The sequence below is a fragment of the Nilaparvata lugens genome, chromosome 1, assembly GCF_014356525.2.
Source record: "Nilaparvata lugens isolate BPH chromosome 1, ASM1435652v1, whole genome shotgun sequence".
NCBI classification, from domain to species: Eukaryota; Metazoa; Arthropoda; class Insecta; order Hemiptera; family Delphacidae; genus Nilaparvata; species Nilaparvata lugens.
This window is the reverse complement of record NC_052504.1, coordinates 98,211,594-98,226,962: the sequence shown is the minus strand read 5'-3', so window position 1 is coordinate 98,226,962 and position 15,369 is coordinate 98,211,594. Positions and strand designations below refer to the sequence as shown.

At 33.7% G+C, this 15,369-nt stretch overlaps 1 protein-coding gene across 1 annotated transcript in view; it reads left to right on the top strand.

Moving 5' to 3' along the window:
• Positions 1 to 2,057: 2,057 nt before the first annotated feature.
• Positions 2,058 to 15,369, top strand: part of LOC111055834 — a 40,215-nt gene continuing 26,903 nt past the window's right edge. Inside the window, exons 1-2 of the mRNA XM_039419744.1 lie at positions 2,058 to 2,599; positions 14,338 to 14,531. Coding sequence (XP_039275678.1) covers positions 2,161 to 2,599; positions 14,338 to 14,531 — 633 coding nt within the window. The 5' untranslated portion in view covers positions 2,058 to 2,160. The remainder of the gene's footprint in view (positions 2,600 to 14,337; positions 14,532 to 15,369) is intronic.

Genomic DNA, 15,369 nt, shown 5'->3' with positions numbered 1-15,369 from the left:
GTTGTCAATATTTGCAGTAGCAGAAGTCTTCGGGGTGAATTGCAGCATTTAATTTGGATTTTCGTTTAATAATAATTAATTCATTAGCATTTGAACATTTATTGCAATATCTCAGTTATTTCCATCTGTAGACTGACTGGCCGCTATGGCTTCGTATAAAATGAGCGCTGCTATCAAGAGATTGTCAGAATACTCTGAAATTTGAAGATTATCACGCCTTGTACTAGCTTCACTTTCCGTGTATCCTCTAATCAAAGGGATACAACTCTTTAGTTGATACAGAGTTATTATTGTCTTCAGTAAATGTACTAATCACATTTTTAATGAAATTTGTAAAATTTGAACTGTAGAAAAGTACTGTTTGAATTTCCGAATGGATTTTGTTGAAAATAGAATAATATTCTGAGATTTCAAGAGCGTCTCGCACTGCAGGTTATTGTGTTAGCTACACTTTCCTCTATTCTAATGAAAGGAATCAGCACATAAATCATTACAATGTTTATAAAATTGTACTGTAGAAGAGAACTGTTTTAATATCCGTATGGACTTTGTTCTAAGATAAGATAAGTGAGAGCTCAATATAAGATAAGATAGATAGATATCTTATCTTGTTCTAAGATAAGAGCAACGGGACTCTGTGCCAACTTCACTGGGCCTAATCTCCAATCAAGGCAATACAACACTCAAATCATTAAAGTTTCAATGAATTTGTAAAATCTAAAATATAGAAGATATTTTTTTGAATATTCGTATGGATTTTGTTGAAAATGAAAGAATATTCTGAGATCTAAAAAGTGTCTCGCACTGCAGTTTATTGTGTTAACCTACCAACGAGCTCAAAACGATGGCGTGTTTAGTTTTTCGATTTCGAAAAGTGGAGAACTAGCATTAAGTTGGCTCTCCAATTTTCGAGACGTCATATCTCGAAAACGGTGGGTGCTCAAACGAAATAAGATTTGCTCAAATCAGCTCAAAACGAGCTCAAAACGATGGCGTTGAGAGATTTCAAAAATATTTTAGTGGAGAGCCAACTTAATGTTGGTTGTTAAGCTCACTCTCCCAATCCTCTAATCAGGAAAATGCAAAACTCAAGTCATTACAGTTTCAATAAATTTATAAAATTTGAAATGTGGAAAAGAGTTATCAACTCTTGTTTGTAACTTAAAGTTATGAACATGTTTGTAACGTTTCAATAAGATAGTGATATTTTTAGCAATATTCTAGTGTTTTATTATTATCCGTAAAATTCCCTTATATGGATATCACTAAGTATTTACTTTGTATGCCGTACTAGATCCTTATTTCTTCGATTCTCCCAATTTTTTTGCATTCTGGCCGATATATATTTATTTATTTACAAAACACTTATTAAAATGTGCTGCTTTTAAATTAATAAGACAAAATGAATCTCATAGCACCCTTTATTCTTTAAAAAACTTTAAAATAGTTGAACAACTAGTTTCGGTTTACACCATCTTTAAGTTTTAAAATAAATAATAGTAACAGGTTTTATTTTAGAACCTGAAGATGGTGTAAACCGAAACTAGTTGTTCAACTATTTTAAAGTTTTTTAAAGAATAAAGGGTGCTATAAGATTTATTTTGTTTTATTTATTTATTTTTATTTATTTATTTGTCCATATAGCCTCTCTTCTTTCTTGGGAAAAGACCACATTCCTCCTCTTTATTTCCAGTGGACGTATTTCCCACTTTGCAACACTCCTAGTATTTTATTATGGATAAATATAACTGTATCTCACCAAAAACAGTATCTGGAGAGTTATTAGAATTTGCGTATTGATTTTGTTCCCACTTTGCAACACTCCTAGTGTTTTATAATGGATAAATATAACTGTATCTCACCAAAAACAGTATCTGGAGAGTTACTAGAATTTGCGTATTGATTTTGTTGAAAATTGAAGAATTTCGACGGAATTTGAAGAGTGACACGCATCACATGTTGGCGCATGCTGGCAGAGAGCTTAGCAGGGCAACAAGTTTCCCCCCCTTAACAGGTTCTCCCACCGGGGGGCCGGCGAGGTGGGGCCAGGGGCCAGCGCACACTTTAAATTAAGACGGCGCACTCAACGCTAAGTCATTTCAACTTTTGAAACGCAGCAGTCGTTAGCTCCAAGTTTGTAGTATTCACCCAGCCGTCACAATGCATAGCGTGTTTATCTTTCTATTACTGTTAGCAACCGGGTTCGGCGAGGACAAGATGAAGGGATGTTTGGAAAAGGATTCGATATCCTGCGTGCAGCTGGAGATGTTCCGCAGCGTGAGGTCGTTCTTCGAACAGGACTCGATGCCTCTGTTCGCTGGATTGTCGTTTGTTAAGAGCTCCGCCCCCGACGCTGCCGCCAGGTCCCTGAGCTCCGACTCCTTGGCTGAAAGCAACATCCTCTCAGCGCCCAGTATCGAGAAGAAGGACGATGTTCTGGAGTCTTACGTCCTGGACAAGGCAGCTAATTTCTTCCAGGAGAGGAGTCTGTCCTGGAACTTGGCTCCAGTTGTGCAGAATGTGGCGACAACTGCTCGATCTCTCTACCAGAGTCTGCCAGATTCCGTCAAGGAAAACGTTTCCGAGCTCGTTGAGGAAGGTGAGTCGAGTGTTGTCCAATAATATCTGTCTTGAAACTATTATTATTATCTATTATGTTTACAAGAAATAACTGACCGTGAAAGAAAACTCTGTACAATTTCTCTCTCAAATTTAGATAACATTTGAAAGCTACCGTCATATCTAATGTAATATTACAAATTGATTGAAAAAAATCAACTATATTTTTTATTCATCAAGAAAAAATAATTTTCATTAATAAATATTCATAATTGAGATTTTATATTTTTCTTAATCAATCATATTTCTACATTGTTAAAAATCTATCTGACAACAGTGTGAAGCTAGAAAAGTATAGCACTATCTGCTTTGTCGAATGATTGACAAGGATAGAAGCACCAATTTTAATCAAATACTACCATTATAATGTAGATCTCACTACAGATGACAGATTTATCTTCAAGGCTGAGTAGTAGAGAATACTTAAACGTCTTATAAACTCTGCCTGATAAATGAAGTATGAAGATACTTGGTGCTGTTACAAAAACAGTGAATTGTGTTTATCCGGCTCTTAATTTTGTAGATTTCACAAACATTTTCCAATTAATAGTGATTCTAGTGTAATTTGTTTTAACCAGTATTTCAACCATCAAAATGTAAAATTCTGAGTTTATTTTGTTTTTGAGTGAAAATAGTTAAAATTTTATAAAAGTGAACCCTAAACCATAACCCTGTTTTGGACTTTTAAGCTGCGTTCACACCAATATTAACAAAATGTTAATAACTTGATCCTTATAGATTCTATTAGATTGAACATAACTTATCATACACATGATGAACATATGATTGTGTTTCTCAAGTTCCGTTAAATCTAATAGAATCTCTAACTAACATTTTGTTAATAACTTTGGTGTAAACGCAGCTTAAAAATCCAAAATAGGGTTATGGTTTAGGGTTCACTTTTATAAAATTTCAACTATTTTCACTCAAAAACAAAATAAACTCAGAATTTCACATTTCGACGGTTGAAATACTCCATAAAAAACAACAAAAAATCACCATTAATTGAAAAATGATTGTGTAATACTCTACAAAATTTAGAGCCGGAGAAACCCAATTCACTGTTTTTGTAACAGCTTATAAGATACATTATCTTGATACTTCATTTATCAGGCAGAGTTTATAAGACGTTTAAGTATTCTCTACTACTCAGCCTCGAAGATAAAGCTGTCTTCTGTAGTTTGGTCCACATTGTGATGGTAGTATTTGATTGAAATTGGTGTTTCTATCCTTGTCAATCATTCGACTAAGCAGATAGTGCTATCCTTTTCTAGCTTCACACTGTTGCCAGATCGTTTTTTAACAATGTAGAAATATAATTGATTAACAAAAATATTTAAACTCAATTATGAATATTTATTAATGAAAAAATTTTTTCTTGATGAATAAAAAATATAATTGATTTTTTCAATCAATTGTAATATCACATTAGATATGACGGTATCTTCTAGAAAAAGGCAGAGAATCGGCAATTCTGTTTTCCTATCTTTCTCCACTGCCATTATAGCGCGGACCTCGCTATATCAATTTTGCCACCTCATAAATCATTTTTTGACTTAATCTTGTCAATTTGTATATGATTATTGTTCTACTAAATTGCATGCTTTAGGATAACTTTTCCAAATATTCAATCAATTAATTATTTATTTATTTATTTATTTATTTATTAGATAGAGCGAACAATACAATAGTCGGAAAAGAAAAAACAGGCTATTGCCCAAAACTTCTTCAATTTCCTGATTTTGTCACAAATCGTCCAAATATTATATATATGTTTAATCATCTTTTTCAATCAACTTTCTTTCACTTGTTCCCTTTTTCAAGCAGTGATTCATCGACTGCTCAAGATACTTGAGTGAATGAAATGAACATTGGTTAACAGAATAGAGTAATAGGGGGTTCTCTAATATTGTATGACTTATTGCCATTGAAGAGATACAAAGTAAGAAGTTGAATTTAAAATGATAAACCATAAACTTGTAAAGAGTGGAATATGTACATCAAGATTATTAGATCGGAAAGTGCGAATCTCATCCAGTGTTTATCTAGTAAAGTGCGCTGAATTCCTGTGGGAATAATAATGGAATAATTACTCACACCAAATCATGGAGTGTAAATCTATAAATACTGAAACGCAAAGCAAAAATTCGTTGAATAGTAAGAAATTTGTTATTCTTCTTCTTCTTCTTCTTCTTCCTTCATTCAAGGTTTAGGCTCTTGCCTGTTCCGACTCACAACAGTGTAATTGTATATATATCTATCTATTACAGTCGGCAATCTAAAATTACAATAATCATTAAATCAGTTATTCATCTTTTATATTTTATAGCCATCTTTTCCTAGGTCTTCCTATATATCTCTTTTTCCTATAGGCTGGTAGTTAAGAATTTTCAAGTGAATCCTTTCTGTTGGCATCCTGTTGACATGCTTTAGATTTCTGTTGAAAAATGTTATTCATTCCATCAATTCATTCATCAGAACAATTACTAATCATAATAAAGGTATGACTGAGCAAGAGCGACATATCTAGCCTGTTCTACTCCCCGATTTCATAAATAGTAAACTTTCCAAAAGATAGTTATATTTGCACTTTCAAGGGGAAGTCCGATTTATGTCCAAAATAAAGAGACTAGAAATTTTGAATTTGAAAGGATGAAGCACTGAATAATAAATAAGAAGTTATAAGCTGTATCGATGCATTTGACATTGCAATTATTAGTGCCGGTTGCACATAGCCAGTTAAATTTTAACCATGATTAATTCCACGAGAACCAATGCCGACAAATGCGGAATATTTATCCAACTTAATGTGGAAATTGCATGGTTTTAACATAGAGAAACAATAGCGTAAGTAGATATCCCATGGTACAGGGAATTTATGTCGCAACTTTTACTGTTATCTCAAGCCGATTACTGTCGATTATTGTCAATTTTTACTTTTTTGTTGGGGTGAGAGTGTATGAACGGCACAATTCGAGAGACTACCAGCGTCACACAGCTGCATTGGAAAGAACTACATGAACCATCGGCTTGGGATAACAGTAAAAGTTGCGACATAAACGCCCTATACCATGGGATATCCACTTATGCTATCGTTTCTCTATGGTTTTAATAAACGGTAGACTAACAGTGAACATTGAGCTCTAAATAAAATTATTTGAGCTATTCTTTTTCAATGTATAACTGAAATTATGAGTTATTGATTCTCGATGAATTCAATTTGAGCTGCTCAAATATATCCTATTTATCTAAACTAATCTATTTGATTCGGCATTTGTCTTTTTAAAAAAGTCTTCTGTGATTGGTTCTTGTGAAGTTAATCACGGTTAGAATTTAACCGGCTTCTGTGCAACCGGCACTAATAATTACAAGTCATAGGCCCGGTTGCACAACAGCCGGTTAAATTTTAACCGTGATTAATTTAACGAGAACCAATCGGAGAAGGCGTTTTTGATTAGACGGCTTCTCTGATTGGTTCTCGTGGAGTTAATCACGGTTAAAATTAAACCGACTGTTGTGCAACCGGCACTTAGTTTTTACGATATCGATAAATATTGGTAGCAATTGATGCAATAATCGATTGTTTATCTATTTTTAAGATGTGTACAATCTACAATCGATATTATTATATCGATATATCAGATCAACTGTTCGATATCATCAGAAACTCACACGTTGAACTGGCCACAGTTTTGTTTATCTATTTTTAAGATGTGTACAATCTACAATCGTTATTATTATATCGATATATCAGATCAACTGTTCGATATCCTCAGAAACTCACACGTAAACTGGCCATCGATCGTGATCTTGAAATCGTGATAATATGCAGTCACGTGAGTGACCACGCCCAAGGTCGATGCAAGGCAGAGACTGTTCCTAAATGAGATTCACTTGAAACTTTTTCATATAGATTCTCAACTTACCGAGGATGGTTTTAGGCCTATTTTCAATTCGATATTTCAGTAAGTCAAGTTTTTAGTATGTCAAGTTTTTAATTTTACCCTTGTGAAGCATTCATAAAAAAGCAGCTCAAATTGAATTCATCAAGACTAGACACAGTCATAGAGAAAAAATAGCGTAAGTAGATATCCCATGGTATAGGGCGTTTATGTCGCAACTTTTACTGTTATCTCAAGCCGATTACTGTCGATTATTGTCGATTTTTATTGTTTTGATCGGGTAAGAGTGTATGAACGGCACAATATGAGAGACTACCAGCGTCACAGGGAAGAACTACGTGGACTATCAGCTTGAGATAACAGTAAAAGTTGCGACATAAACGCCCTATACCATGGGATATCTACTTATGCTATTGTTTCTCTATGATACAGTCCACTGTATAGGAATATTAGATCCACATAAATATATATCATAATTCCAGTTATACATTTAGAAAGAACAGCTCAAATAATTTTATTCAGAACTCAATGTTTTCTGTTAGTCTCCCTTTTATTAAGACCATGCAATTTCCACATTAACTTGGATAAATATTCAACATTTTTGTACTCATTAACTTCTCTAATATCAATATTATTCTACACTAATTCACTTGAAACTCTCGATTCTGCAGTTGTTACTTTCTGTTAGTCTCCCGTTTATTAAAACCATGCAATTTCCACATTAACTTGGATAAATATTCAACATTAGTAACCATTAACTTCTCTAATATCAATATCATTCTACACTAACTCACTTGAAACTCTCGATTCTGCAGTTGTTACTTTCTAATTGGATAAACTTTGATAAATATTTGACATTTGCACCTATTAACTACCCTAATATCAATATAATTTCCACCCTAATTCATTAGAAAATCTACTTGAAACTCCTAGAAACTCCAGTCTAGAAACACCTTTCTCCATTCTACAGTTGTTACTTTCATTCTTTGAGAATGAAGTGTTACTTGGAGCATACCGTATATCTATTACACAGGATTTTCAATTTATTAACTGGGCTTTTTCTCTGATTCGCACCGGCCTTGGGCAATCCATCAATCATCAAGATCAATACATCAATCTGATGCCAACAGATGGTCCACTTCGGTTATTGATGAGTTTGCAATCAATATTGCTATTATGATGCGACCAGACCACTCCTTAAACGAGAGTCCATTAATTTATTCAATTATGAAAGTCAACCCGATGCATTCCAAGATCGAGGTCATTGGCAATGGAGCTTTGCACATAAAATAACATGGTGAAACCGTCATGAATAAGATCCATGCTGCCAGGTCGAAGTGAAACCGGCAAAAGTAGGAACCCCAGGAGGCATTGCAGTGTAGGAAAGTTGTTGCCATGTTAGGATAGGCCAGGGAAGGTGGTTCTGGCAGTGTTAAGGAGGCCACGCCCTCAATACACATGGACTTGTCGTAAAATCTTATTGCCAGTATAATAAATAAATGTGCAAGATGCCAAACCTAGTATGTTGATAGTGTTTAGTACACAAATAAACCGTGTTAAGTCTCTGCGGAGAAATCTAATTACCTGGAAAGCTATGCAGACTTTCACACACTGCCGACTTCAATGGAGATGCTATCACTTTTACACTTACACTTATAGGGGAGGTCTTATCAATAATGGTCAACAAAACAAAAGTAACCCGTTAATTATTGAATTAGATTTTTTCCATAAAAATTCAATTGTATTTCCCAACATATGCCAGTTTTCAATGAGTAGCATATAGTATTAAAAAAGGAATGTAGACTTTCACACACTGCCGACTAAGTCTGTGCAAAGGCTAAAAATAAACTTTCCACTCGTGATTTTTTTCAAAGTTTTCGATTTGTATATCATCAAGCTATCAAAATGGAAAAGTTTTCTCAGGAAAACATTTTTTTTCTGATCGTTACTTTATGAGATATGAGCGCCGAAAGATTAAATTTTTGGGATAGAACATTTCAAATTCGGTAAGAGATAAATCCATGAGATTCAGAGGATAGATTCTTCATGGTATTGTTGATCTAGTAAAACAAAAATTTTCTGAAAATATCAATTTTTAAGATAGTTATTCAATTTACAAAAATAACATTTAGTTGAGTTATTTTCGGTAAATTGAATAACTTTTTCAAAAATTGATATTTTCAGAAAATTTTTGTTTTACTAAATCAACAATACCATGAAGAATCTATCCTCTGAATCTCATGGATTTATCTCTTACCGAATGTTCTGTCCCAAAAATTCAAACTTCATGCGCTCATATCTCAAAAAGTAATGATCGGGATAAAAATGTTTTCCTGAGAAAACTTTTCAATTTTGATAGCTTGATGATATACAAATTGAAAAACTTTAAAAAATATCACGAGTAGAAAGTTTATTTTTAGCCTTTGCACAGCCTTAATGGAGATTTCAACCCGTTAATGATTGAACTGGATTTCTTCCATGAAAATTCAATTGTATTTCCTAACATATGCCAGTTTTCAATGAGAAGCATATAGTATTAAAAAGGAATGCAAATAGGATATGATGAAAGGAAAATCAAGGTAACTTGATGATGATTGAATTAGATTTCATTCATGAAACTTCAATAGAATTTTCCTTAACTAGTCCTATGCCAGTTTTATCAATGAGAAACGTATGGCCGAAGCGATTGTGCTGTGGTCAAAAACTTTTTGCCCCGGTCGAGATTCGAACTCGGGTTCTATTGACTATTAGACCGGCGCGTTATCACTTACTCCAACGAGCCACCCAAACCCAAATAGAGACAATAAAAAGCAAACACCGGTTAATACACTGCTAATGAAAAGAACTTTCATAATATTAAACAGAAATTGGGAAGTGATATTCCTATTGAAGGATATTCCTTTCAACAGAGCTGTTATTCATTCATCTATTTATTCAATTACCGTATACACAAGACACAATTCATTAAAATTATATTATATCCTGGGAAGTGATTGGCTTCCATGTCACGCAGGTCGATAAGTTAAGCTTCATTCGCCTGCTCCTCCCGTTGTTAGGGTGACCGCTTCAAGAGCTCAACTTCTCTAAATGGCATTTATGAGTTTGAAAAACGCTTTCCGGTGTTTCGAAAGTCAGAACCCACCTGAAGAAGTCCTAACTCCGCCTAATAATAAAGATTTTTTCATTTTAATTTCATTTTCAAGATGTAGAAAGTTGATAAAGTATATTCGTCGAGTTCAGAGCCGAATATCAAACAGTTTGAATACTTATAGAAGGTTTAAAAACGTCAAACAAGGAACAAATTAAATGAATCTTGTTTGAAATTTCTTTCTCTTTTCAACCATATTCTTAGAATTAGATTTTGACTGATGGTTAGTTTTCTATTATTGACGTTTTTTCAAAAATATCGAAAAATTGATATTTAACTCGAAATCTATGGTCGATATAAGAGAATTTTACAGGAAATTTTTTGTTGCATAGTTCATGTAGAATCTATGGTTTTCGGCTGTTACACTCTTCATATTAAAACTTATTGAAAAACAATTTTTGTCTTGACACTACTTGATAATGGTGTGAAAAGTGAATAACTTGGTACCAGTTATTCTTTAGAATCTCGTTTACAATCCATTTTATTGCCTAGAACATTTTTCAAATTCAATTAGAAATAGCCAAGTTCGAAAAGGAAATACAGTAGCTGAAGTCACAATAATAAAAAGCTCAATTATATCGTTTAACAGCTAAATGATCACAATAAACTCGCCAAAGAGGGTCGTAAAAACTGGCCACAAATTTCCGGTTATCGCTTTAGACCAGTTGAGCATCCCAGATACAGTTCAGCTGAAACTGGGAAACAAGAAGCCGATTATGTCTTTGAATTTTTATCACCGGCAGAAAAAACTGCGTTCACTGTATCTTCAACACTTTCAATTTCATTCCATCTAGATGAACTCACAAGTCCTGGAAAGTTTATGACAACAAATTTGCCAGCTTCTAAAATGATTCAATCAAGTTCATTCATTCTATATTATTTTTTTAATGGTTTAATAATACATTTTATGATAAAAATATTATCATGGTGATAAATTATAAACACGAAATTATCCTAGCATTTCACCGAATATAACTCAAAGTCAAACTCAGATATAACCAAAAATACTAGCACTAGGTTGCACAAAAGTCTGTTAACTTTTAATCCTGATCAAATGCTACGAGAACCAATCAGGAGAAAACCCTCCTCTGATTGGTTCTCGTGGAATTCAATCATGATTAAAATCTAACACGCTTTTGTGCAACCGGGCCTTAATCATTTAACGTGAGAATTATCCAAATTTGTTAGGCTGAAAATATTAAATAGGTCGTATTAATATAGGTAACAAAATGGATAACATTGGATAGAATAATTTTTGATAAGTGGAATATTTCACAGTTCAAAGAGTTATTCAAAACAAGTTGGTATTTCCTTCATTGTTCGTATAATATAGTACGGTCATCAACAAGAATATTATCTTCCCATGATTCTGGTCAATATTCATCCTCGGTAAATTAAGAATCTGTAAGCAAAATTCATCAGTTCAGTAGTTCAGACGTGATGATCAATCAATCAATCAATAATTTCATTCAATTCAACACAATCTACACAAAAGAAATCAGAATACAAAAAATCACAATCAAAAACAAATTATTTCTAATAAAATACTAAAACAGGCTTCATGGTAGGGTGTGCTGAAAAGAAAGAAAGGAGGAAAAATACCTAGCCAACTATGGTTTCCCATGTAATAGGCAGGTAGAGGGTATAAAAGTAAGGAATGAAGGGTGAAGAGGAGAAGAAAAGGGAAGTATTGGAGAAGAAGGTAGGAAAAAAGAGAGAAAAAATATGAGCAAAAATTGTAAGCGAATCCACTTTCAACAAATTTTTATAAAAGAATTGGCCTTGCAAACAGTAGTTTGAGCAGAAATCTCGAATGAAATGAAATCCACGTGTATTTCCAATCCCGTAAATGTTCAAGACGATTATTTCCTGTATTTAGAGGTGATCTTTGATTGTATTATAAATAAATAAATAAATGTTCATTTCTCAAAAACTAAAACTACAACATCAATTACACAAAATATTAGATAAATTACAATATTACATACAATAGTTAGTTACAAAAAATTCTTATAATGTGTCCTCTACTTGTTTAGTTTTTTCTGTGTGGAAATTGACCCACTCCACTATGGCGTACCATGTTCTAGAGTAGGCTTTGTTAGTTTTTTGAGCGTATTATTAATTAGTTAGTGTTTAGTAAGTTGGTGCTAATTAATTATATTATAGATCATGGAGTGTAAGATTAAAAATAACATTTTTCAAAAACATAGCTAACAATTTCTAAAGCTTGGTCAGACACGTGATACTTTCCCCAATCATAATCTTCATTAATTCGATTATTCTCATTTTAGACAATAATTTTACCTCAGGACTGGTCGGATGCAGTGCCTCACAAAGTATGTTAACTCGTTGTCCTAGAATTGCCTCTCGTATACGCATTAGAAATTCCTGTTAGAGTCTCTCCTTAAATATAAGGTCGTGACTCCGTGATCTTCGATTTTTAAGTCCGGTGGGATGATCATTTTATTATCTCTCCGACTTACATGGAAATCATGTGACCCACTTAGAAAGAACAGGTTTAGATCATTATATTGTAGTCGCTTTCAATTTATATGCTTTCTAGTGAAACTATGAGGACATTGGGCAGTGATTGTTTAGATGAAGATGAAGGGCTGTCGTCGTCAATTCAGTTCAATGTGACAGCAGTTCTTATGGATAGCTTCAATACTCTCCTTTAAATCAATACTGACTTTAAAGATGAAGGGCTATCGACGTCGATTCAGTTCAAACTGACAGCAGTTCTTATGGATAGCTTCAATAATCTTCATTAAATAAATACTGACAACTGTTTGGAATCGTGAGATCCACTTTTATCTGTCAGTAATCCTCATGTATAGTATTATTACTCCCCCGTTCAACCGATGCTGACATTATGCAGTGAATCTAGCTATAGTACACGTTTGGTCCAGTTCATGGACCTTGATCAACAACTAATCATTCTTTCGGATAACGGAATTTTTCTCTTTCATCCGCGTCAACTTGGATGGGAAATACAAAGTAAAAGTTCTCCCGACTTATCTCAGATTGTTTTCTATAGTGAGGTCCACGTTATAATGGCAGTGGAGAAAGATAGGAGATCAACGTTGCTGATCCTCGTCTTCTCAATGCCTTCTATAGACGACAGCTGATACAGGCTTATTGATGTAATATTAACTGTTCATTCTCGTTTAAAATAATCAATTATATTTTATTAAGCAAGAAATTATATTTTCCAATAATTTCATTATGAATTTACACAATTAAGATGGAATATTTTGTTAATTAATTATAAATTCAGCTGTGCTGAATAGTGAGTTGTGTTTTTCTGGCTCTAAGTTTTGTAAAATTACTCAAAAATTAATGGTGATTTGAGTGTGATAGTTTTGTTTTTATTCTGTTTTCAACCGTAAAAATTTAAAAATCTTAGTTTTCGTTGTTTTTAAGTGAAAATGGACTAAATTTCAGTAAAGTGAAATCATAACCCTATTTTGGACTTTTAAAATGTTATCTAAATTTGGGAGAGAAATAGAAAAGGAGTATCCTTAGTTTCTCTCTCCCAATCAGTGCTTCTTTGTAAAAAATATAAATGAATAAATAAATTCTACATTTTCAAAACTCGATCTGGCAACAGAGCAAAGCGAGAAAGAGATAGTGCTATCCGCTTTGTTGAATGATAGACAAGGATAGCAACACCATTGCCAATCAAATACAGCCATTATAACGTGGACCTCACTATAGAATAGACCCATTGCATACAAACACTACATTTATCAAAAACGAATGAAAAATCAACTTAATCTGAACAGAGAAGAAATACAGTCGAACCTCTGTATAACGAAGTCGATTATCCCGAGAAAAAATTCGCTGCAGAGAGGTATTCGTTATTGAGAGGTTATCATGTCAAGAAAACTGCCACGATCTCGCCGTCTGCTTCCTATACACACTACATTTTGTATGTTGAAGTCAAGAGAAAACTTTGTTGTTGAGATGTCCGAAACTCGTTAAATACAGGTAAATAAGCAGCCTGAACTCTAAAATATCATGGGACCAGGTAAAAATTCGTTCTGTAGAGGATTTTGTTAAGTGGATGTTCTTTATAGAGAGGTTCGACTGTATGAAGATGAGTAGAAAACATTTGAGTCGAGGTAGTGTGAGTTGAGCCTTATCTTGCCAGCTTTAATAAGCCACACAATAGCTAACTGATACTGAACATTAATTACTCAACTCCCTATTTTCGATTGGATACTAAACATTAAACATACTAAACATATCCTACCAGCTTTCATAAACCGCACAATTGCTAAAACATTAATTACTAAACTCTATTGAATGAAAAAGAATAAGAAATTGTCAAAAACCACAGATTTATTGATACTAGAAACCGGTTTCGGTTATTACACCATTGTCAATCTCTGATAAACTGAGATTTCAGAGGTTAATCTCAAACGGAGATTACTCAAACGGAGTTTATCAGAGATTGACAATGGTGTATAAACCGAAACCGATCTTTCTAAGTATCAATAAATCTGTGTTTTTTGACAATTTCTCAGTCTTTTTCATTCAATATGAATAATTACCACAATATCAACTTCTCAACTACACAAAAAGGAAAAACTAAACTCTATCCTCGATTGGATAACTATAACTAAACATTAATTTATTACTAAATATTGTATTCTTGTTGGACAGGTCGTGGCAAGAAGAAGAAGCTGAAGAAGCTGTTGCCTCTTCTCCTGATTGGTCTGAAAATGAAGATGGCCGTGTTCCTGGTGCTGACCTATTTCATTGTTGCCCTCATCGCCAAGAAGGCCATCCTCGCCTCCATCATCTCACTCGCCATATCCGGGTTCATCGCCATCAAGAAGTTGCTATCTAGTCACCAGGTAAAATAGACAAATCTGCTATCTAGTCACCAGGTAAAATAGACAAATCTGCTATCTAGTCACCAGGTAAAATAGACAAATCTGCTATCTAGTCACCAGGTAAAATAGACAAAGTTGCTATCTAGTCACCAGGTAAAATAGACAAAGTTACTATCTAGTCACCAGGTAAAATAGACAAAGTTACTATCTAGTCACCAGGTAAAATAGACAAATCTGCTATCTAGTCACCAGGTAAAATAGACAAATCTGCTATCTAGTCACCAGGTAAAATAGACAAATCTGCTATCTAGTCACCAGGTAAAATAGACAAATCTGCTATCTAGTCACCAGGTAAAATAGACAAATCTGCTATCTAGTCACCAGGTAAAATAGACAAAGTTGCTATCTAGTCACCAGGTAAAATAGACAAAGTTACTATCTAGTCACCAGGTAAAATAGACAAAGTTACTATCTAGTCACCAGGTAAAATAGACAAATCTGCTATCTAGTCACCAGGTAAAATAGACAAATCTGCTATTCAGTCACCAGGTAAAATAGACAAATCTGCTATCTAGTCACCAGGTAAAATAGACAAAGTTGCTATCTAGTCACCAGGTAAAATAGACAAATCTGCTATCTAGTCACCAGATAAAATAGACAAAGTTGCTACCTAGTTAACCAGGTGAAATACCTTTCCTTGAATACCATTAATGTGATGATTTGAGAATATTGTACTCACTAATTCCCAAATTGTTCTCACTAATTTCATCGAACGGTTTACTAGTTTATTAACGGTTGTTAATATTTGCAGTAGCAGAAGAATTCGGAGTGATTTACAGCATTTAATTGGGATTCTTGT